This window comes from Mobula hypostoma, chromosome 17 (assembly GCF_963921235.1).
Source record: "Mobula hypostoma chromosome 17, sMobHyp1.1, whole genome shotgun sequence".
Lineage (NCBI taxonomy): Eukaryota > Metazoa > Chordata > Chondrichthyes > Myliobatiformes > Myliobatidae > Mobula > Mobula hypostoma.
The window spans coordinates 43,160,818-43,186,995 of NC_086113.1; the positions used below are offsets into that span (position 1 = coordinate 43,160,818).

The 26,178-nt window shown below is 39.0% G+C and overlaps 1 protein-coding gene across 3 annotated transcripts in view; it reads left to right on the forward strand.

Moving 5' to 3' along the window:
- Nucleotides 1–26,178, forward strand: part of LOC134357980 (ankyrin repeat domain-containing protein 33B-like) — a 65,888-nt gene that overhangs the window by 28,749 nt on the left and 10,961 nt on the right. For all 3 annotated transcript variants that reach the window (XM_063069818.1, XM_063069819.1, XM_063069820.1), the window contains exons 2-3: nucleotides 5,874–6,003; nucleotides 18,065–18,205. In XM_063069818.1, the coding sequence (XP_062925888.1) occupies nucleotides 5,874–6,003; nucleotides 18,065–18,205 (271 nt within the window). The remainder of the gene's footprint in view (nucleotides 1–5,873; nucleotides 6,004–18,064; nucleotides 18,206–26,178) is intronic.

A 26,178-nucleotide genomic window follows, 5' to 3' on the forward strand; every position in this document is an offset into this window, starting at 1 on the left:
TAGATTCTACTCTCAGTGTCCCTCTAATAGGGTTTACTTTTAGCTTAATCAGTAGTGAATCATGCATGACGGCTAATCTGCAATATGTTCTACAATGTAATCTTCATGGTCAATTTTGTTTTTTTTTACAACAAAATTTATGATAAAGAATACATTTGGTCAATGTATAATTCAGGTACAGTATTAAAACAAAAATAGCCTGTTCAATATATTGGTATGAAAAGGTTGACTGTTTCATCGTAGTAAGATGATGTTTTATTAAAGCCAGGCACTTTATGCTATGCCACGGTAAGCAAGTTTATCTAAGGATGTGCCCATGGCTGTGTTTATTTTTCTGCTGGCAAGTTACAGTTGAATTTCCAAGTTAAATTTTCTGAACAAATATCAACAGTTGGGGTATGGCAAATATGCCAAACTCCCCATGAGTTGCTCTTCAAGTATGAAAATTCAAATTTAAATGCAACCATCTGTATCAGATATAACATTTACATACTTCCTTGATTTTGCTATAATTTTTACTAATAATACAGAGTACTCAAATGAAGATAAATCTAATTTTCCCCTTAATTTTTTTTGTCACTGTGCGCCTTCTACATATTCTGTTCAACCAGCAGTGGTATAATAATTGAAATAGCTCCTCACTTGCAGATTCTTAAATGTACTGAATAAATTTAAATAAAACAGCAGGTAGACAATTCTGTGTCCTGTGGTGTCAGGAAATCAAAATGAAATTTGAAGAGATCCTTTGAGTGAGTACTATTGCAGAAAACTTGAAAATCAAGCTCTGCAGTTTGAGTACCTAGCAGGGGTTATGGTCGGAGATGAATTCAGGCAGAGAGATTAGCTGGCGACTGTAAACAAAAAATCCCAGGGACCCAGCTATATTGTATTTACTTGAGTAATTCCCCAAACAGCCAGCATTTGATTTATAGAACGTAAAACATTACTGCACAGTACCAGCTTTTCAGCTCACGATGTTGCGCTGCCTTTTAACCTGCTTTAAGATCAATCTAATGCTTCCCTCCTTCATAACTTTCATTTTTCTATCCTCCATTTGCCTAAGAAGGGTTTTCTTAAATGCGGCTAATGTATCTGCCTTTACAACCACTCTTGAGAGGGTGTTCCATGCCCCCCCCACTCTCCCGTGTTTTTTTTTAAAAGACTTGCTTCTGACACCTCCCCTATACTTTCCTCCAATCACCTTAAAATTATTATCCCTTTCCACTCTGGGAAGAGTTGCTGGCTATCCACATTTGTGTCCATATTCTGCCCGTTTCTGGTATCACAAAGGAACCTCTACCGTTCTGTTGTTTGTTGTGGTGCCATGAGAACTTTTGCTTCTTTTTATAGGGGCATTTGGTACATTGGTTCAACATCTTATTCAATAGACTCTATTCCAGCAGTGCAGCAGTGGTCAAGTGTCAACTCACATATCACACTTTCACTTTCATCTACAGCGTGTGATTCGCCTTCTGATTTACGTCTGCCTTATTAATCTAAGGTTGAGTTGGATGTACTTGTAATCCTTTCTCTGTGGTAAATTGTTATTTTATCAGACTGACTGGACATTTAAGGTTTTTGCTGATGTAGCTTTCCCTTAAGTCTCACATCATCAAAAAAAATCCTATTGTTTATAAATGACTAGGCAGCGGTGGGAAAACAAGTGAAGTTTTCAAAAATAACTTGAAACGTTTCCAAGGAAAATTCCAGCTGTAAACAATTTACCAGCTCAAGTCATTTGTTGAAATTAAACATGGTGTTACTGGCTTGGTGAGTGTGAGAGTCTGCTCTGTGCTTCCAGCTCTGCCGGACTCAGACTTGCGCCCCCCCTCCCCCCCATTATTATGGATCTGGGTGGGGGAGGTGAGAAGAAATGATGTGCACAATTGCTACATTCTCACAGGAAATGCCTGCGGTCTCACGACAGCCAGCAAATACATCCCCATCCATCCCACTGGTCTCCAGAAATGTTTCTGCGAGAGGTCCAAAAGTTCATAATCTGGAGGTATAAGGTGAAACCAAATATTTAAATAATGACCAGTGAGAAAAGCCCATATTTGGGCTTGAAAGATCAGGCAATCATCTTAGCCTTCACCAATGACTCCTTGCTAAAAAGATGTTTTGAATTGCTGTGTACCTCACAGAAAACAAGGATCTTAATTCAGGGTATTTTTGTGTGTAATTTCCCTCATTGTTGCCAATTTTGTCTTCACTGTCATCTGTTCTGTTATTTTATTACCATTTCCCCACTATTTCCCCCCCCCTTTGTTCTACCTCTTGTACCCCACTGATGTGGCCAGCGGAAAAATTCCAGCATTTCAATTTTGCTGTCACTTCCATTTTTCAGTTTTTTATCTCTGAAGTTGTCTGAGCCAGTATAATAGATTTAAATACTAGAGTGACATAGAGGGATGCCAGAACTGATGAAAGTGAACGTAATATATGATTAAGAAGATGGAATGATGAAACAGGATACTGAAAACTTGACCATGAGTTGGATTCTTTATTTTGCTCTTTTATTTTCTTGCTGGATACGACCTTTCTTACGGATATCGGTGGCCTTTCCAATCTAATTTACTTTGTTGGACCCCTTCAACTTTAGTGGCTCCACACTTTTGTGAGGAACAAATAACTACTTAATATTGACATAAGGCTACTACATTGCTTATAAATGCTTCATTTCCTCCTGCAGCTTTTAGCAATTGCCAGTTCTTTAATCTTTTCTTCTTTGTTCCCTTTTTTATCTGTTTAATTACATCAATTTTTCCATGTTGTTATCTTATTTGCAATTTACTCTGATGTGTATTTAATATTTAAGTAATATTTGAATAGTCTTGTATATATACACATATTGTTTGATTCAGTACTCTTCATGTAAATAATTTTACGGGTTATATATATAAAATACATGAATTCCGTCATCACGTGAAACGTGCTCACCCCACTTGGAGTAAGACACAAAGTTAGGCTCACATTTCGGATTCTTCCTTTGAATTTCCTTCCTTTGAATTAGTTTAAGGTTTTGAAGTTACAAAACATAACATTGGTGATGAGGTATTTTTAAAATGAACCTGAGACAGGTATCGTCCTTTTGAACCACAGTAAGGGACAGTGAATAAAAAAATGCAGCCCATCACATACAAAGACAGTCGACTTTTAAAAAAAAAAGAAGCGCAATGTGTGTTCATCAGTAGGGAAGACATGATTTGGGTTTTTAAAAGAGTCAGAAGATAGAAGAATTCACAGGTTCATAAAGAGTAATAATCATAAAGCAGAAATGGCTGACTACATTGGAAAGATTGGCATGTTTGATTCCACAAGAGACAACTAGCTCATATATGTTGAGTTAATTGAACAATATTTTGAAGCAAATGAAATAGCCAATGAGAAACAAGCACCGATTATGCTGAGCACATATGTTTACTTCAAAGTTTGACTGCTCCAACCAAATCAGCAGAAATGAGTTTTGCAGATACTACGAAAGTAACGCAGGAACATTTAGAACCAAAGCCATTGTTGATTGCAGAACTCTTTGGCTTTCATAAGCAGAATCAGAAGGAAGAGGGGCCCATTTTGGTGTATGTGCTTGAATTGAAGAGGTTTTCTAAGCGTTGTCAGTTCAGTAATGGGCTTAATGGTGCACTGAGAGATCGTTTTGTTTGTGGAATGCTACAAGAAAGTAGTCAAAATGGCTTGTAACTGAAGCACAACTTGCATTGAAAAGAGCAGTTGAAAGAACTGTGTCAATGGAAACAGCAGACAGACTCAATTGAGTTGCAGTCGGGAATGAAAGTGAGCGTGAACAAAATGGCAAAGTTGAAACAGTAACCAGCCTAGCCGAATGAATTTGTATTATTGTTGTGGCAGTGGCTCACATCCACCAGACCAATGCAGGTTTGAAGAAAAAACAAAGAGCTTGTAGGGCAGACAAAATAAATGGACTGCACAGAGAAGAGAAAAAGTTAAAAGGCAAAGTTGTAGTTTCAAAAATAGCATTAATCTGCATGCTATTGATGGAAAAAAAAACTGATAATGATGAGAGTGACACAGGACTGTGTTGCCTTGAGAACTGAATGGCAAGTTAATTAAAATGGAATTGGATACTGGCTCAGCTGTATCAGCATTCCACAAAGTGAGTTTGAATGGCATTTCAAAAGTACTAAACTGAAGCCTGCGGATAGTCAACTAAGAACTTGTACTGGAGAAAAGATAACTCCTGTGGGAATGACGTTCAGAACAGTGAAGTACAACCAAAAAACCAGATTGGGCTTGTGTAGTAAAAACAGGAAGACCAGCATTGTGGGGGTGTGATTGGCTGAGACAACTACAACTTGATTGGAGAACCATCCATTATTTGCATACCACATCCCTGATAGGTGGACGTGGAGAGAATGTTTCCTGTGGTGGGCGTATCCCGAACTAGATGGCACAGCCTCAAAATTGAGGGGCAACCTTTTAGAACAGAGGTAAGCAGGAGATTTTAGTAGTAAGAATAGTTAGAGTAGTGAATTTGTGGAATACTCTGCCACAGACTGCAGTGGAGGCCAAGTCTGTGGGTATATTTAAAGCGGAAGTTGATAATTTCCTGATCAGTCAGGGCATCAAAGTATATGGTGAGAAGGCAGGTATATGGGGTTGAGTGGGATCTGGAATCAGCCATGATGGAATGGCGGAGCAGACTTGATGGACTGAATGGCCTAATTCTGCTCCTATGTCTTATGGTCTTATCTCCTGCAACAGAGTCAACTGAAAATATATTAAGAAAGGCACTGGATTATGCTACAACTGTCTCCATGTTGTACGCCATGAACCATTGCCCAACAGAGGGCAAACAGGTGTTGGTGCCTCTGGTTGGTAAGTATATTGGACCAAGGAAGGACCATGCTACTCAGACGGAGCATAAAAGTGACTAAAGGAGTGGTCTGAATACAACAGTTTTTTGAAGGCAACATATTTGAGAGAGCTTCCGATATGTTAATCAAGTAGTCATGTGTAAAATGTGACTTGGTTTTAAGCTGGGAAAGGGTTTAAGAAGTCTCAGAAATGTTGTAAGCATTAGGCTTTTGTGACTATAAAGAACCAGAATATACTCTGTGTGCACTAAAGTTATTGCATGAACTTCAAGTGGGAAACAAAAATCTGCTTGTAAAAGTAATTGCCAAGACCAGAGTCCAGCTGGATGAATGGAAGGAAGGCCAAAAAGAAAGGAGTCAATGGAGATACGAAAGATTCAAGATGATGTTGTGGTTGAGGAAACCAAGAAGAGAGGTCAGTTCATAAATGGATCAATAGAAGGATTAATAAGAGAATACTCCAGGGAACGAAATGGACCTTCCCAAGGCCAAGATGCACAAACCAGCAGGAGGAAAAGGAGGGAGCTGTCAGATTCACTTCCCGCAGTCTCTGAGTCAATTCCTACAACCACTGTGGAGGAGGCCCCAGAACCTGAGATTGTTTCACAGCTACAAGTCTCACCTGCCAAGCAGAGTGACCTCCCTTGTCAGGAAAGACGTTATCCCATAAGAATAAGAAATCCTCCACAGCGATTGAATCTTTAAGCCTGTGTGGGACAATTTAAAATTTACTATGCTGTGGATGTCTGTATATGGAAGTTGTATTATATAATGTACTACATATATAGTTGAGATGTATTCTATATTGAGTTGGAGTTTATAGCTAAGCAGGGAGGAGTGTTGTGTGTTTAATATTTCAATGTCATCATGCTACCATGTGAAATACGTGCATGCCTCACTTAAACTAAAATGCAAAGTTAGACTCGTATTTCAGACTCCTGTGTCTTCCTTTGAATTGCTTTAATGTTTTGAAGTTACAAAACATAACGTCTAACATGGGTGGGTGTTTTCTGCTTCCAGACTGGCCTGATGGTGGCTTGTTATCAGGGGTTCATGGACATTGTTTTCATCTTGGCTCAGTGCCCTCACCTTGATGTCAACTGGCAAGACAAGGAGGAAAACACAGCTCTGATTATTGCAGCACAAGCAGGTAAGAAACAAAATGGTCACTAAACTTGTTAGCTGCAGTTTATTCTATTACATGTGCCTCTGCCCACCACTCCATTTTAAATTATATCTCACCTTGAAATTCATTTGAGAACGGAACCAATCGCAAATCTGACTTGCCAGATTCTTCCCATGCAGGGTCAAATTTCAGTTTGATGCTTCAGGAAGGCGAGGGGAGATTTTCACACCAATCACCCCTTTACAGCTTGCACTTGGTGCTTATTTCAGTTCTACGTTGTTAAAATAATTGCTTCCCCTCTCATAATGAGGGCTGGTACCTGGTCTTTCACTTAAATGATCTATTGGTCAATTGCAGTTGGATGGGGACACCAACCAAATTAGGAATTTTTCATTAGATGTTGTCAAGTAGAATAGATGAGAATTAAAAGCATTTTACTTTTGGAGGAAGTGGCATACAGCAATGACATGAGACATCGAGAACTTAAGGCTGCCAATGCTTGGGTTCACCAGTCCTAAAGCATGCTGAATGCGATTGTAAATAACTGAATGGTTATTCCCTTCATCCTCACGTTTCAGCCCATACAGGGAATAACAAACATAATTTCTTGAAGTACCTTAATAAGTAAAGTAGTAATTATTCTGGAGCGTAGGCTGTTTCACTATGGCACAGAAATGCCTGAAGCAATCAGGAAGAAATCACACATTTTTAGTTACGAGCTTTGGGTTGCAGCAGCAGTGGAGTGTTCTGTGTCCTGCAGCATTGCAATGGTTGAATTACTTCACTCTCAGAGATGCTTTAACTTAGGTGTTCAGGTAGACCACTTTTTGATGATTAATCCCTAACAGACAGAAAGCTTTTCCCCTGTATCTCTGTTTGACAATAATAAACCAGTCTAGAAATGTTACTAGTGTTAGAAGAGGTGGATTATGGTGGTGCATTGAGCATGACCCGGTTTATCATGCTGAATATTGGGGAACTCATTCTTCAAGTCAGTACCCAAATACTCAAATCGCCTATTAACACTGTCATGTACCATAGGTCATTTTGTTTGTGATTTAATCTCTGACATCTGAGGATGGTATTTCTTACTCTACTTGGGTAAGTCTATCTTTGCAGCCCTACATTGCTTCAAGTTCACATTAATGTTAAAATTATCATTTTTTTTGAGGATTGAAGACACGCTGTCAGGATTAATATGATGAAAGAGACAGTCTCTTGTACACTTTTAAGATTTGACAACCTCACCCAATGAGTTGCCTCCATGTAGGACATCCTTCTTTGGACAGGTTACCCTTCCTTAAAGCATGGCGCTTTTTCTCAAAGCGAAGTTTCCTTCCTAAGATACAGGATTGCATTTCTCACCTTGGTATTCTTTCTCCTCGCAGTGTGTCTGCTTTCAAAATCATAAATGCAGTGTGGGATGGCATCCTGTGCTGAGTACCCTTTGTTCTTATAGAGAAGGCATCCTAAGTGCTGGATATCATAATTTGATGCAAATTGTCTATTTCAGTGTAGGACATTCTTCCTCAAACTGGCAGTCTCTTCCTACTTTACGCTCTTTTTATATGATGTGCCCTTAACAATATTGAATCTACTTTTTCAGTATGAAGAACCATTCCCCAGTTCCAGGTACTTATACCTTAATCAGTTGACTAATAATCATTTAGCTATTTGGAATATCACTAGCAGTTCTAATAATTGAATAGATGAGTGGCAATTATGTGAGTCTTTTATTTCCATCACTTGTAAAACTTAAATGTCTGTGTGTTGCACTGCATAGGAAATGCATAAAGGTGGGCAGGGCATACTGAAGAAATGTTACTGTGATATTGTAAAACACAAATATCAATTAATGGGTGCCTGGCAACACGCTTCAAAATAGTAATTCAATTTGGCAGTTTTGCTGAGATTGAAAACTGCAGAAGCAAAACTCAAGGTTTACAATCATCAGCAGAACCTAAATAGTGATTTCTACTCTCAATCTCACTGCTGGGTGTCTGTCATTTTTCAGAATTGCACACTAGGATTGCTTGAAAAATGTCAGATTGTAACATTCTGATTTTGCTTTGAGAATGGAACAAAGCAACAGGATTAGACCAGCCAGCCAGCCTGGCATTCAACTCCACTGTGGCTGATCCATATCAACATTTATCCCCTTTCATTCCATATCTCTTATCACTCTTGTCTGAAAATACCTGTCAAGTTTCGTTTTCAATGTTCAATCCATGTATTTTTTTTGCATATTGTAGAGTCATGCTATTATGTTTTCCTTAAAAAGACAAACAAGTTTTGCATCATCCTGAATAACTTGACACTTCCTCAATACTGACTGCAATGTGAATCCTGATTATGTGTTGAAATCATTGGAAAGATCAGTTGGGTTAGACTATCAGTCGGATGCACTATAGGCCTGGTTTTAAGATTCAGTAAAAATTGGCAAGAATCTCTGTGCTGGTCTGTGCCTTGCATCACTAACTCAAGGTACAGGCAACTCCAATTCTGTAGGTTCAACGAATAGTTGGAATCCTGCTTTGGTTTTTGAAGTACCGACAGTAAATGGAAAAAAAAAACAGGAGCAGTTGGTGTAGTTTTGTCACATGTAAGATTTCCTTACATAGTTGCCAAGATAAGATTCCTGCACATAAAGTTCATCATAATGCTTTGCCAGTTGTATTATTAGTTGATTAAATGCACTATTAAGGTCCAGATTGCAGATGAAATTCTTTTGAAATAATTAAGTTTGAACTTACTGTAATGTTCTACGTAAATATTTCAAAGCTGCAGCATTCAAATGCAGAATTAATATTGCCATAGAAGACCTGAACTAAATGTGGAGTTTGGCAGTGCTGGCAGCAGAGTTTATTTACTGTACAAGAAGTTTACATAGGTAGCTTTTTTCCCTAACTGTTCACCCAAGCATTTTCTTTGAAATATAAAAATAAGACTGTATGAAGGTGGTATCCATTACTAAGGGCTCTCACCATCTGGAATATGTCTTCCTCTTGTTACTACCATTGGGGAGGAGGTACAGCAGTCTGACTGCACACAACTGTTGATTCAAACACAGCTTCTTCCCCTCTGCTATCAGATTTTTGAATAGTCTCCAACTCTACCTCATTATTTCTTTTTTTTCATGTGCTATTTACTGTACTTATTTTGAAATTTATTATAATTTTAATGTCTTTGCTTTGTACTACTGCAGCAAAACAACAAATTTGATGTCATTATAGGACAGTGATAATAAACCTGATTCTGCCTACTATCATAACCGTGTCCAGTCATTCCCACTGTTCCTGCCACCTGACCATAATCGGTCTTGGTTAGATTTTTACAAGAAGATTAATTGGTATAAAAATACTTGTACAATATGATATGACACTAAGCTAGGTTACTGTTATTGATGTACCTTCATTCTGTCATCTTGGTCATATTTGTTATTGTACCTCTTAATATCACATCTTTCACTTGGGATCTGTTCTCCAGAACTATGGTAATGAGGCCTCATCTCCTCACTGCATTTAGTAATAAGTTAGAGCGGGTGTGATAGACCCTGGGTTACTGGGAAGCGAGGGAAGAGGTTGCTGCACCTTTGGTGATGATTTGTGTTCTCATTGGTGCCGGCAGTTAGTATTAGAAGATTGGAGAGTGGCAAATATTATTCCTTTGTTCAAGAAAAGTAACAGATTAATCCTGGAATTATAGACCAGTGAGTCTAACCTCAGTGGTGGGCAAACTATTGGAGAGGATTCTGAAGAGACAGGATTTATGAAAATTTGGAGAAGCATAGACTGTTTAAGGATAGTCAGCATGGCTTTGTGACAGACAGCCCATGCCTCACAAGTCTGATTGAATTATTTCAGGAAGAGACTGGAAAAAATGGATGAATGAAGAGCAGTGGATGTAGCGTGTATAGATTTTAGTAAGCCGTTTGACAAAATTTGGCAAGGTTCATTTGGAAAGTCAGGAGGCATGGGATTCAGGGAAACATCTGTGTGAATTCAGAAATGGCTTGCCCACAGAAGACACTTTTTAATTTGAATGATAGATTTCTTTCTTTCAAATGCATTTAAGGCTATGTTTAAAAAAAAAGATCTCCATCGTGAGTACTTTAATCCAATTTGATTGCAGCTTCCTCAATAAATGCAAAAACTATCAATACTTACATCACAGTGGTACAGCTACTATAGTTACTGTGTCACAGTGCCAGTGACCCAGGTACAATTCTGATCTAGGATGCTATCTATGTGCCACTTGAATTATTCTCTCTGACTACGTCCCCTGTTATTTTTGCTAACCTCCCTCACTATCCACTATACCACCCATTTTAGCATAATCTGCAAGTTGACTAGTCATGCATTTACGTTCTTATCCAAATCATTGATATAGATGACAAAGAACAAAGAGCCCAGCACTGACCCCTGAGGCACACCATTAGCCACAGACCTCCAGCCTGAGATTCACCTTGTTCTTTCTACCATGAAGGTGATTATGTATCCACTTAGCCAGCTCTCCCTGGATTCTTTGCATTCTCACTTTCCGGAGCAGTCAACCACGTGGAAACTCGTCAAAAGCCTTACTGAATTTCCATAAGACAAAGGAGCAGAAGTCGGCCATTCGGCCCATCGAGTCTTCTCTGCCATTTTATCATGAGCTGATCCATTCTCCCATTTAGTCCCACTGCCCAGCCTTCTCACCATATCCTTTGATGCCCTGGCTACCCAGATACCTATCAATCTCTGCCTTAAATACACCCAATGACTTGGGCTCCACTGCTGCCCGTGGCAACAAAATCCATAGATTCACCACCCTCTGACTAAAAAAATTTCTTTGCATTTCTGTTCTGAGTGGGCGCCCTTCAATCCTCAAGTCATGCCCTCTCGTACTAGACTCCCCCATCATGGGAAACAACTTTGCCACATCCACTCTGTCCATGCCTTTCAACATTCGAAATGTTTCTCTGAGGTCTCCCCTCATTCTTCTAAACTCCAAGGAATACAGTCCAAGAGTGGACAAACGTTCCTCATATGTTAACCCTTTCATTCCCGGAATCATTCCTCTCTGTACCCTCCTTTTATGACACAGGAACTACTCCCTCCCTAGATACATTGTTCCCTTAAAATCACTGCCAAAGTTATCCCATGCCCTCTTTTTGGCTTCCTGATTTTCTTGAGATGATATTTTACATCCTGATGCAGGGTCTCAGTCAAAAACACCACGTTGATTGCTTATTCCTTTCCATAGATGCTGCCTGACCTGTTGGTCCAGCATTTTATGTGTATTACTTCTGTAGGAATTCACCAGATCCTAGCTGACTGCAGCCGACCTGTGCCACCACCTTTTTTTCCCCCCTGGTCAGTCTCAAAATCCCTGCTCATACAGGGCTCCCTGCTCCAACTAGCCTAAACCTTCAATCTAACAAGAACATGCTGACCTTGAACTCTCACTGCCTTATCTTTAAACCACTTGCCTCTGGTCCCTTTGACCACAAGCAACTACTCCAATCAACCTCTTTATTTAGAAATACTCCATGGTAATGGGCCCTTTTAGCCCACAAGCACATGTTGCCTAATTGCACCCAGGTGATCAAGTAACCGAACCGGTGCATCTTTGGAATGTGGGAGGAAAATGGAGCAGCTAGAAGAAACCCATGAGTCATGGATTCCTCCTGTCTCCTCCTGTCAAAATTTGCCTTTCCCCAATTTAGAATTTGAACCTGTGGACAGTCCTGAGCCCTTCCATAACCACTCCAAACAACTAGAACCGTGGTCGGTGGTCCCAAAGTGCCCTCCAGTTGTCACCTCAGTCACTTTCCCTATCCTACTGCCAAGTGTAGGTTGACCTTTGCCCTCTCCCTAGCAGGGCCCTAGGAAATATTCCTGAATGCACTTAACAAATTCCACAAACTTAACAGTATGCCAGTCCCAGTGTGTGTTAGGAAAATTAAAATCCCCTATTGTGACAACCCCAATATTCTTATGACCCTGTACAACCTCCTTGCTTATCCTTCTGACTTCTGTTGACTATAGAATAATCCCAAAAATGTTATCTTTCTTTCTTATTTCTCAGCTCCACCCATAAATCCACAGTAGATGATTCTTCAGTAATTTAATCTCTGACTCTTAATCGAAGAGGCAACTTACCCTTCTCTTTCCTGACTAATGCACCTGTACCCCGGAGCATTAAGCTGCCAATCCTGTCCTCCCCTTAGCCATGTTCTGGAGGATGAACAAGTGGCTGAGGAACTGGTGTAGGGGGCAGGGTTTCAGATTTCAGGATCATTGGGACCTCTTCTGGGGCAGGTGGGACCTGTACAAGAGAGACAGGTTACACTTGAACTACAGGGGGACCAATATCCTTTCAGGGAGATTTGTTAGTACTATTGGGGAGGCTTTAAACTAGATTTGCAGTGGGATGGGAACCAGAGTGCCAGAGCTGACAGTGTGGCTGGGGTGAAAATAAATAATGTTAAAAGTTCAAGCAAATCCGCTAATAGAAAGGTTGTGAGTGGTGGTAAAAATCTTCTGAGGTGTATATATTTCAATGCTAGGAGTATTGCGGGGAAGGCGGATGAGTTGAGGGCGTGGATTGACACGTGGAATTACGACGTTATAGCAATTAGTGAAACTTGGCTACAGGAGGGGCAGGACTGGCAGCTTAATATTCCAGGGTTCCAATGTTTCAGATGTGTTTGAGGCAGAGGAATGAAAGGTGGGGGAGTAGCATTGCTAGTTAGGGAAAATATTACAGCAGTGCTCAGGCAGGACAGATTAGAGGGCTTGTCTACTGAGTCCTTATGGGTGGAGCTGAGAAACAGGAAAGGTATGGCCACATTAGTGGGATTGTATTACAGACCACCCAATAGTCAACGAGAATTGGAAGAGCAAATCTGCAGAGAGATAGCAGGCAACTGCAGGAAACATAAAGTTGTGGTTGTAGGGGATTTTAATTTTCCATATATTGATTGGGACTCCCATACTGTTAGGGGTCTAGATGGTTTAGAGTTTGTAAAATGTGTTCAGGAAAGTTTTCTAAATCAATATATAGAGGGACCAACTAGAGGGGATGCAAGTGACGGAAGTCTGTGTAGGGGAGCACTTTGGTTCCAGTGATCATAACACCATTAGTTTCAACTTGATCATGGACAAGGATAGATCTGGTTCTAGGGTTGAGATTCTGAACTGGAAGAAGGCCAAATTTGAAGAAATGAGAAAGGATCTAAAAAGCGTGGATTGGGACAGGTTGTTCTCTGGCAAAGATGTGATCGGTAGGTGGGAAGCCTTCAAAGGAGAAATTTTGAGAGTGCAGAGTTTGTATGTTCCTGTCAGGATTAAAGGCAAAGTGAATAGGAATAATGAACCTTGGTTCTCAAGGGATGTTGCAACTCTGATAAAGAAGAAGAGGGAGTTGTATGACATGTATAGGAAACAGGGAGTAAATAAGGTGCTTGAGGAGTATAAGAAGTGCAAGAAAATACTTAAGAAAGAAGTCAGGAGGGCTAAAAGAAGACATGAGGTTTACCTTGGCAGTCAAAGTGAAGGATAATCCAAAGAGCTTTTACAAGTATATTAAGAGCAAAAGGATTGTAAGGGATAAAATTGGCCCCCTTGAAGATCAGAGTGGTCGGCTATGTGCGGAATCAAAGGAAATGGGGGAGATCTTAAATAGGTTTTTTGCGTCTGTGTTTACTAAGGAAACTGGCATGAAGTCTATGGAATTAAGGGAAACAAGTAGTGAGATCATGGAAACTGTACAGATTGAAAATGAGGAGGTGCTTGCTGTCTTGAGGAAAATTAAAGTGGATAAATCTTCGGGACCTGACTGGGTGTTCCCTTGGACCTTGAAGGAGACTAGTGTTGAAATTGCAGGGGCCCTGGCAGAAATTTTTTAAATGTCGCTGTCTACAGGTGAGGTGCCGGAGGATTGGAGAGTGGCTCATGTTGTTCCGTTGTTTAAAAAAGGATCGAAAAGTAATCCGGGAAATTATAGGCCGGTAAGTTTAACGTTGGTAGTAGGTAAGCTATTGGAGGGAGTACTAAGAGACAGAATCTACAAGCATTTGGATAGACAGGGACTTACTAGGGAGAGTCAACATGGCTTTGTGCGTGGTAGGTCATGTTTGACCAATCTATTGGAGTTTTTCGAGGAGGTTACCAGGAAAGTGGATGAAGGGAAGGAAGTGGATATTGTCTATATAGACTTCAGTAAGGCCTTTGACAAGGTCCCGCATGGGAAGTTAGTTAGAAAAATTCAGTTGCTAGGTATACATGGAGAGGTGGTAAATTGGATTAGACATTGGCTCAATGGAAGAAGCCAAAGAGTGGTAGTAGAGAATTGCTTCTCCGAGTGGAGGCCTGTGACTGGTGGTGTGCCATACGGATCAGTGCTGGATCCATTGTTATTTGTCATCTATATCAATGATCTGGATGATAATGTGTTAAATTGGATCAGCAAATTTGCTGATGATACAAAGATTGGAGGTGTAGTAGACAATGAGGAAGGTTTTCAGAGCCTGCAGAGGGACTTGGACCAGCTGGAAAAATGGACTGAAAAATGGCAGATGGAGTTTAATACAGACAAGTGTGAGGTATTGCACGTTGGAAGGACAAACCAAGGTAGAACATACAGGGTTAATGGTAAGGCACTGAGGTGTGCAGTAGAACAGAGGGATCTGGGAATACAGATACAAAATTCCCTAAAAGTGGCGTCACAGGTAGATAGGGTCGTAAAGAGAGCTTTTGGTACATTGGCCTTTATTAATCAAAGTATTGAGTATAAAAGCTGGAATGTTGTGATGAGGTTGTATAAGGCATTGGTGAGGCCGAATCTGGAGTATTGTGTTCAGTTTTGGTCACCAAATTACAGGAAGGATACAAATAAGGTTGAAAGAGTGCAGAGAAGGTTTACAAGGATGTTGCCAGGACTTGAGAAACTCAGTTACAGAGAAAGGTTGAATAGGTTAGGACTTTATTCCCTGGAGTGTAGAAGAATGAGGGGAGATTTGATAGAGGTATATAAAATTATGATGGGTATAGATAGAGTGAATGCAAGCAAGCTTTTTCCACTGAGGCAAGGGGAGAAAAAAAACCAGAGGACATGGGTTAAGGGTGAAGGGGGAAAAGTTTAAAGGGAACAGTAGGGGGGGCTTCTTCACACAGAGAGTGGTGGGAGTATGGAATGAGCTGTCAGACGAGGTGGTAAATGCGGGTTCTTTTTTAACATTTAAGAATAAATTGGATAGATACATGGATGGGAGGTGTATGGAAGGATATGGTCCATGTGCAGGTCAGTGGGACTAGGCAGAAAATGGCTTGGCACAGCCAAGAAGGGCCAAAAGGCCTGTTTCTGTGCTATAGTTTTTCTATGGTTTCTATGTTTCCGTAATGGCTATAATATCCCAGTCCCACATAGCTATCCAAGTCTTGCATTCATCTGCCTTATCTGACGGAATTCCTGCATTGAAATAAATACAATTTAATCTCATAGACTGTCCTTCTCCTGGCGATTCTTCAACCTTGTTATCCAATTTGCTGTCACTAACTTCTGTATCACTTTCAAGCCTCGCATTTGCTTCCCTGATGCTTGGGATCCCACCCCACCCCCGGCAGTTATTTTAGAAAGACAGAGTATTACTCAATATTCCCTGTACTGCCCTAGATGTATTTACAGTCCATTAATGTCATTAGGTGGCCATGAAAATAATTAGTTCCAACTCCTTTGCTCCGAGTCTGAAAAGGTGTCCTTTAATTGCATAATCTCACTAAGGAACTGAGCCCGTTCTCTGAATGGGCAGAAAATCAATGATTTTTGGGTCAGTTTGTGTGGATCAGTTCAGTAATGTCAAATACAGTGGATTCTAGTTAATTGGGACAACATCAGGACCAGTACATCTTGGCTCCATTAAGCAAGTGCCCCAGTTAGCCAAAGTTTCATGTAAATAGTTAAGATGTAAAAAAGACAAATTACCATTTAACTGAGTAACAATTTGTGTACTTAAATGAAATATGGAACAAACGAGAACACTACCAATGCCTCTATAGTATAATAACACTGTGTTAGTTCCTGATAGTTATCGATGGAGGAATTCATTTGCTTCTTTTGATTGACTATAACTGAACAAAATCAGTGCAGACTACTTTCATACAATGCTTTAGATAATTGTATCCTCCATCATTTTCTTTTTTACATTCAAGATGATTGTCAATACCTTCTTAATTCCTAACTTGTTGACGAAGTGTAATCATTTCATTTTCACTCTTGGCCATTTCTAGCATATCCAGGCCTGATTGCTTGAAATCATGGTGAACAAAACAGCTCTGAATTGTCTGACCGCTTATTTCTTGTCAACGATCAGCGTAAAAAAAAACACTGCCTTTTGAAGAGAAATATATGCACGTGACACTGTTTAAAAACTGACCACAGTGTAATGTCTAACAAAAATGCAAGTGCACCATCTGCTGCTAGGTACTGTTCAACAACAGTCTCCTGCCCCAATTGAGAGGCATAGTGTCCCAAATAAACGAAGGGAATCCCGGCTATTTTCTCAATTTAGTTGTTTTTTTTAAGAGTTGTCCCAAATAATGATTAACCAATGAGCCAATTAACCAGAATCCATTGTATTATGGATATTGGTTAAGGGGGGATTTATGAGGCAAGTTTTTTTAAACAGTGCCTGTTGCCTGGAATACACTGACAGGGGCTATTTTAGAGCAGATATCATAACATTTAAGAATCACAGACAGGCACATGAACAGACAGGGAATAGAGGGATTTGAAGGAAAATGTGATTAGTTGCTATTGTGGTGGATGTAGACAGCATGCATTGAAGGGCTTTCCTGTACTGTGTTGTTCTGCATTCTAATTTGAAACTTAACTCTATCACCCATGGCAGTCCTGTTTTTCTGAGGTTGTGGCTTTCATTAGTACTTTATGACACACCTAACAGAACATTAGACTGACCCTTGGTTCACATAAGCATCTTCTGTCTGAGTAATTTTACCTCTTCTTGTGACTCCTACTGGAAACGATGAGAACTAGCTTCTCCTCACCAATGTGCTGGGGGATAAAGTAGGAATCAGGTAATAATAGAATATGCATATTATGTACCTGTAGAGTGCAGCAAATCTGAAATTCTCTAGAAAATGTGGAGGCTGATTCATTGGGGGGTAATTATAGAAAAAAGTTGATAATGTTTTTGAAAAATTGAGGAATTGGAGGGCTATGGAGAACTGGCACATGAGCAAAATGAGGCTTAGGACAGAACAACTCTGACAATATTGAACGGTAAGGTAGACGAGGGGCTGAATAGCCTCCTCCTGCTCCTGTATTTTGATGTTCTTGTGTTTGCTTTATCTCCTGTTGGAGGAAGATTAATAGTATTCTGCTGACCGTAATTTTGTGAAATGACTGCAAAAAAAAATGATGTATGTAATATACGTTGTGGAGATTTGCCAATGAGAGTAAAAATATCAACCATAATCCTTGACCACATATTTCTTTCACTCACCACACCTATCGATGCTGTGGTTTCTCAAATTGAGACCAGTGGTTTAATGTGAATATATTCTGACCTTCGCCTGTTTGGAATGGAAAAGAATTTTGTTTTTCTCATATGGTTATCATTCATAATACTTTGATACTGTAATGAAATTGGAAGAAAGTAACCTCCTTGAACTGAAACCAACCATCTTTGGTGGATGGAAAAGATCTCACAGCACAATTAGGAAGAGAAGGAGCATTTCCTTTGGATCCCTGACCTTTTTGTATCATTCAACCAACAAAATAAGGGTGAAAGTATATCATCTGACTATTAAGGGAATCTTGTGTGGAAATCATGCAAAATTAAGCTTAAATGGGTGAAATGCCATCATGTAGTATGAAATTCAGTATATAAATACAGCTGTCTGAAATATTTTTGGGAAGGTATTTCCATCCATTTGGATGGATTCTAAAGGGAAAATGCTTTTTGTATCTTTCAAGGTATCACTTTTGTTGCAATTATCTGTGTAGACTGGTAGAACACTCTCCACACATGGCTGCTGTGATTCCGTGTATTTGCAATCTCTAAGCACCGTATCTTTTGCAGGGCACATTACCATCACAAATTACTTGCTGAACTATTATCCTGGAATTGACATTGAGAGGAGGAATGTTCATGGGTTCACTGCACTAATGAAAGCAGCAATGCAAGGAAGATCAGATTGTGTCAGAGCCCTGATGCTGGCCGGTAAGTACCACTGATTTCAACTAGTATCATTTGTGATATCTCACCTGTTTTCTCGAGGTGTACAAGATCCCGAGCCTCTTAAATTGAGCAATACAGACCAAAAGCAAGGAATTTACGCCTTTTCACACAGCTAGTGTATTCTAGGCAAGGAACTTTAAAATGGGCATCAAGATCTTGCAGAGGGTGCAATGGAAATTTTAAGAATGGTGCCAAGGATGAGATGCATTGGCGATGGTGAAAGATACAAGAATCTTTCCTTACAGCAAAGGAGATCAGAGATTTAATGGCTCAAAATTTAATATCTTTTGTACCAGTGCATAGGAGTTAGATGCTTCTACTAGAAGGTTTATAACCAGAGCACACAGATTTGGTGTAACTGAAGATTAAAAATGCCAGTGATAATGTACAGAGAAGTGATTAGTGGTGAAGAAAATCTGGGCTGAAAGGTGGTAGGAGATTCATTAATTCAATTTTGAGTTGACAATAGAATCAGCTTGCTGTTTAACCGGCAGCTAAAATTCTGGTGTATGGCAATATGTATTGATTTTACTTATAGATACTTCTCCTTCTCAACCTCTTGTCTGGGCTTTTCCCATTGAAGCACACCCATCATCTGTAGAGGGAGGTGCTGGTACCCACAGAGTAATATTGCATGTGAGGTTGACCCAGATGTTCAACCCATGGCAGTTCCTCTTAAAACTGGCACTTATTTTGATAAATCTTTCTTTCTTTCTTTTTAAATCTTTTTATTGAGTAAGTATACAAAAAAGGTAAGCCATATAAACATTAATACAATGTTAAAGTATAATAAAATTCCAAAAGATAACAATACCAAAAAGAAAATACTACAAACAATGTAATTTAAGCATAAGAAACCAAGATAACATAATAGTATACTAGATTTTATATATATCAATGGAAAAAAAAGAAAAAAAAAACCCCCAAAAAAAAACCCACCGTGCAACTAACTAAAAGCAAAGCAAAGCAATGGGCTAACTTGAAACCAAACAGAGTTAAACTTAAAATCACGTCCTCAATCCCGACCTCCATTAAAACAGTGAAGAAAAAACAAGAAGGGTAAATATTACATTAAATGAAAATATCGAATAAAAGGTCCCCAAATCTGTTCAAATTTAAATGAAGAATCATAAAGGTTACTTCTAATTTTCTCCAGATTCAAACATAAAATCGTCTGAGAAAACCAAAAAAAGGTAGTTGGAGCATTAAGCTCTTTCCAATGTTGTAAAATACATCTTTCCGCCATTAAAGTAAGAAATGCAATCATTCTACGGGCTGAAGGGGAAAGATTACTAGAAATTTTAGGTAGTCCAAAGATAGCAGTAATAGGGTGAGGAGAGATATCTATATTTAATACCTTAGAAATAATATTGAAAATATCTCTCCAAAATGTTTCCAAAGTAGGGCAAGACCAAAACATATGAGTTAAAGAGGCTATCTGCCCCGAACATCTATCACAGAAAGGATTAATATGCGAGTAAAAACGCGCTAACTTATCTTTGGACATATGTGCTCTATGAACCACTTTAAATTGAATTAGGGAATGTTTAGCACAAATAGAGGAAGTATTAACTAATTGTAAAATCTGCCCCCAATCATCCACAGAAATGGTAAGCCCCAATTCCTGTTCCCAATCTACCCTAATCTTATCAAATGGAGCTTTCCTAAGTTTCATAATAATATTATAAATCATAGCCGATGCACCTTTCTGACATGGATTAAGGTTAATTATCGAATCTAAAATATATATAGGAGGAAGCATTGGAAAGGAAGAAAGTATAGTACTTAGGAAATTTCTAACTTGTAAATATCTAAAAAAATGTATTCTTGATAAGTTATATTTATTAGATAATTGTTCAAAAGACATAAGGGAACCATCTAAAAATAAATCCAAAAACCGTAAAATACCCTTAGTCTTCCAAGTTTGAAAAGCGCGATCCGTAAAAGAGGGAGGAAAAAATATGTTACCTAAAATAGGAATCGCTAACCCGAATTGATTAAGATCAAAAAATTTTCTGAATTGAAACCAAATGCGCAAAGCATATTTAACTATCGGGTTAGAGACCTGCTTAAGGCGTTTCGAATCAAAAGGAAGAGAGGAACCTAAAATAGAACCAAGTGTATAACCCTGAACAGATTGTAATTCCAATGCTACCCATTTAGGAATAGATAGTATGTCCCGGTCAAGTAACCAAAATTTCATATGTCGAATATTAATAGCCCAATAATAAAATCTAAAGTTAGGTAATGCTAAACCTCCATCTCTCTTAGCTTTCTGTAAATGTATTTTACCCAGTCTCGGATTCTTATTCTGCCAAATAAATGAAGAAATTTTAGAGTCAACTTTATCAAAAAAAGATTTAGGAACGAAAATTGGTAATGCCTGAAACACATATAAAAATTTTGGCAAAAAAAACATCTTAACTGCATTAATACGACCAATCAAAGTTAAATATAAGGGAAACCATTTAGATGAAAGTTGAGTAATATGGTCTATTAATGGTAAAAAGTTAGTCTTAAATAAATCTTTATGTTTACAAGTAATTTTAATCCCAAGATATGAAAAGTAATTATTAATCAATTTAAATGGAAATTTATAATATAAGGGAAGATGTTTATAAATCGGAAAAAGTTCACTCTTACTAAGATTTAATTTATAACCTGAGAAAAGACCAAATTGTGCTAATAACTCTAAAACAGCAGGAATGGATCTCTCAGGATTAGAAATATATAAAAGTAAATCGTCAGCATAGAGTGATAATTTATGGGACTTTAATCCCCGAGTTATCCCAGTAATATTTGAAGATTCTCGAATAGCAATTGCAAGAGGTTCTAATGCAATATCAAATAATAGGGGACTAAGAGGACAGCCTTGTCGAGTACCACGAAAGAGAGGAAAAAAAGGTGAGTTTAAGGAGTTAGTACGAACCGAGGCTACAGGGGAGTGATATAACAGTTTAATCCAGGATATAAATTTCAAGCTAAAATTAAACATTTCAAGCACCTTAAATAAATAAGGCCATTCTACTCTATCAAAAGCTTTCTCGGCATCTAAAGAAATAACACACTCAGGAACATTTTGTGAGGGAGTATAAACGATATTTAACAATGTACGAATATTATAAAAAGAGTAACGACCTTTAATAAAACCTGTTTGGTCTTCCGAAATAATAGAAGGAAGTACTTTTTCTAGTCTATTTGCTAATAACTTAGAAAAAACTTTAGAATCAACATTTAATAAAGATATTGGTCTATAAGATGCACATTGAGCAGGGTCTTTATCCTTCTTTAGTATTAAAGAAATTGATGCTCTATTAAAAGATTCCGGAAGTTTACCAAGTTTCAAAGAAGCCTCAAAAACCTTATAGAGCCAAGGAATCAATAAAGAAGCAAAACATTTATAAAATTCAACGGTAAACCCATCAGGGCCAGGAGCTTTCCCCAGATTCATAGAAAAAATAACATTCTTAATCTCATCCATTGTAATGGAAGTATCTAATAAAGAAGACATATCCTGTGAAATCTGAGGGAAGTCTAACTTATCTAAAAAATCATTCATATATTTAGAATCTCGAGGAGACTCTGATTGATATAAAGAAGAATAAAAATCACAAAAGGTTTGATTAATCCCCACATGATCCAATATCAATCGATCATTTTGGTTATAAATCTGATTGATTTGAGATTTAACATAATTAGATTTCAATTGATTAGCCAGCAGCTTGCCAATTTTATCACTGTGAACATAAAAATCACTTCTTGTTTTCTTTAATTGGTTTACAATCGAGGACGAGAGTAGTAAACTGTGTTCCATTTGAAGTTCAGTTCTTTGTTTGTATAGCTCCTCAGAAGGAGCCATAACATATTTCTTATCAATTTCTTTAATCTTGTCCACAATTGCCATCTCCTCCTGCTTCTGTTTCTTCCTCAAAGCAACGGAATACGAAATAATCTGACCCCGAATATAGGCTTTAAAAGTGTCCCAAAGAGTGTTAACCGAAATATCTTCTGTATGGTTAATTGTAAAAAAAAGCTCAATCTGTTCATTCATAAAATTAACAAAGTCCGAGTCCTGAAGCAACAGCGAATTAAAACGCCATTGTCTATTGTTTGGTATATTGGCCATAATTTTAATAGAAAGCTTAAGTGGAGCATGATCCGAAATGGTTATAGAATCATAATCACATTTAATCACTGAAGGAATGAGACGAGAATCAATGAAAAAATAATCAATTCTTGAATAGGAATGATGAACATGTGAAAAGAAGGAAAAATCTTTTTCCTGAGGATGCAGAAAACGCCAAATGTCCGTCGACCCAGAATCAGAAAGGAAAAAATTAATCAAATTTGCAGATTTATTAGGTAAAGTCCGTAAAGGAGCCGAACGGTCCAAAGCTGGAGATAAACAGGTATTAAGATCTCCGCCCCAAATCAATGAAAACTCGTTCAAATTCGGAAACTGATCAAACAATGATTTATAAAATTCCGGACAATCCATATTAGGAGCATAAACATTAACCAAAACTACTTTTTTATTAAATAGTAAACCACTAACCAATAAAAATCTACCATTCGGATCAGAGATAATATCCTGTTGTATAAAAGTAACTGAGGAGTCTATAAAAATAGAGACGCCTCGAATCTTAGCATTGGAGTTCGAATGAAATTGTTGTCCCTTCCAGAATTTGAAAAAACGTAGTCTGTCCCCCCTCCGTACATGGGTCTCTTGTAAAAATAAAATTTGTGCTTTAAGTCTCCGGAACACTTTAAAAACTTTTTTCCTTTTAATAGGATGATTAAGACCATTAGTATTCCAGGAGACAAAATTAATAATAGACTCCATAAATCCTAAAGTCAACCCACAACAAGGAGGATTGACAATAGGCGCGACCCACAAACCCGGAGAGGAAACAGAACATACAAAAGATACCGGGGAAAAGGACGCAACCAATACTTCAATAATGTATATAGCCCAAAGAGAAACAAACTAAAACGTGAAGCCCCGCCCCCCCCCCCCCACCCCAAGACCCCAAGGCGAAATCTAAAGCAGACCCGCCAGAAAGAAGCAAGCGCTAAAACTACCCCCATGACTTCCGGTATACGCTCCCTAAAAAAAAGGTATAAATATGAAAAGGATCAGCTAATTGTAAAACAGTAAAAAAATAAGTAAAAAAAAGTTAGCTCAATTAAAATACACACAGAACAGAACAAAAGCCGGAAAGTATATATTAAAAAAAAACCACAATAAACCTCAAACTCATGAATAGACACAGCAACAAAAAAAATAGGATTATTAACATAGAATGATTATAAAAAGCAAAACAGAATAAAATTTAAAAAAAAACTACAAAATTTAAGGCCACACAGGAAATACGTAAGATGACAAAAGGGAAGTAACCACCCAGAATCCCCTGGGAAAAGAAAGAAATGACGCAGTTAAAAAGAAAGTTTAGCAGCCATATTAAGAAATCGAAAGTAAACTTTTCTGCCCAAATAGGGCACAGAAAAGTTAAAACCAACCAATTCACAGCCTCCGATCAACGGAGAAAATTAAAAAAAGGCAATTAAGATGTTGAGGATGAAAGTTGATCCAGATAACTCTGGGCATCCGATGGAGAATCAAAAAAACGAAGGGCTCCATCTAACATGCGAATCCTTAGACGTGCAGGGTACAGCAGCGCTGGTCTTAAATCCATCTTATAGAATTCCGACATCACGGATCTGTAATGGACCCGTTGGTCCCAGATTGGTTTACTGAAATCTTCCACGAATCGGAACTTAAGATCCGAAAAATCAATGAAACCTTTAGATCGAGCGAATCGAAACAGTCTCTCCTTGTCTTGAAAGTAATGAAAACGTAAGATAACATGCCTAGGTCTATCTGACCTAGACGAGTATGATGGGATTCTGTGAACACGATCCAGTAGCGGTGGTTGGTCAGGAAATACAGTAGGGAATGCATCTTTTAAAAGTTGGGAGAAATATTTCATAGGGTTGTTAGCTTCCACGGCTTCCCTGACGCCAATCATTCGTAAATTCTGCCGTCGCATTCTAGATTCCAAGTCAGAGTTTTTAAAAGTCAAAAAGTCAAGTTTCTTCTTCATTACATTAATTGTTTCTTCGATTTTCCCCATCTTAAGCTCACTTTGTTGCGCAGATTTTTGAAGATCAGATATAGCCGACTGATGTTCCGCAATACATGTTTGCATCTTATCAATTAAATCGGCAATTTTCTGGAACTTAGTTGAGATTTCCGTATGAATCAGGTCTTTAACAAAGCCCACAATTTCTGTACGAATCATCTCCCTAACAGAGGTTGAAATTTCCCTCTGAATTAACTCTGATATCGCTTTCAAAGTCACCGGTGATTCAGTCGGAGGGAGATCCGTAGCTTTCGGTTTAACCGGAGGTTTACCATCCTTGCCGTCTTTCCCGTTCTTAGACATAGCCGATCTCAGTATCATCCAATTGTCAGAGAATTCAGTTTAATTCAAAGTATTGTAAAAATTGATGCCTTAATAGTTAATTAAAGTATAGCTGACCATAGAGAGAAAAAACTCAGAGGTAATGGAGCGAGTCAAGAACGCGACTTCACTCCATGAGCGCTACCGGAAGTCTCTTGATAAATCTTTGAGGACTTGATTACTCTGTTGAGGTCTATGGAGTGGGAGATCATGGAGTGCATTGGAGACAGTTCTTTGTGGACATTACCTGCCAGTTTTAAAAAGCGAGTGGGGGCTATTGGGACTTGTCTGCGGAGATTGCACGGTTAATAGTAACTAGGGTTAAATAGCAAGGGCCAATAAAAAGCAGCAGGTTTGAGCAGTGCAGCCATTGTGGGAGTGGACAGTGTTAGTGGTCAGGCTTAGGGCAGGAACAGACACAAGCTAAAACTTGAGTTTGAGAAGTTAAGAGACATAACAATTGTAGGCAGGATGATAGTTCAGGCAGTGGAATGCTGCTTCTGTGAGATGTGGGATTTCAGAGTACCCAATTGTCTCCCTGATGACTCCATCTGCAGTAAGGGCACCTGACTGACAAGGTCAAAGAGCTGGAGCTGGAGCTGGATGCACTCAGGGTCAACTGGGAGAATGAAAATTTGATAGATGAGTCTTTTACTTGGGTGATCACACCCGGAGTGCGGGCTTCAGATAGTAGATGGGTAACCATCAGAAGTAAGGAGAGTAAGCAGTCAGTGCAGGGTTCCCTTGTGGTCATTCTCCTCAGCAACAAGCATACCCTTTGGATACTGCTGGGGAGATGACCTATCAGGGCACAACGGCAGCAGCCAGACCAGTGGGACTATGGGCAATTCTGAGGCTCAGCAAGGAAAGATGAAGTCAGGCAGAGCGGTAGTGATAGGAGACTTGATAGAGGAATGGACAGGAGATCCTGTGGCATTGACAGAGAAGCTAGAATGCTGTGCTGCCTCCCAGGTGCTAAGGTGCAGGACGTCTCATAGTGGCTGCAGAAGGTTCTCAAGAGAAAGGGTGTGCACGTTGGCACCAACAACTTGAGTAAAAGGAGGGAAGAGGTCCTCCGCAGTGAGTATAGGGTGTTACCGAAAAGGCTGAAGAATGGTATTTACAAGGTAGTAATTTCTGGATTACCTCCGGTGCCAGGGCAGGAGTGGGATGATGGTATAGATGAATGAGTGGCTGAAGACGTAGTGCGGGGGCCAGGGGTTCAGATTTCTGGATCATTGGGATCTCTTCTGGGGAAGGTATGACCTGTACAAAAAAGGACTGGTTACACGATCTGAGGGGGACTGATAGCCTTGCAGGCTGGTTTGCTAGGGCTGTTGGGGAAGGTTTAAACTAAGTTGGCAGGGGATGGGGACTGGAGTGATTAGGGCCAAGGATGGACTGGCAGGTGATGGGGCAAACCCGAAAAGGGTGATGAATACAGGACTGAACATGTTATATTTGAATGCACGCAGTATACGGAAGAATAAG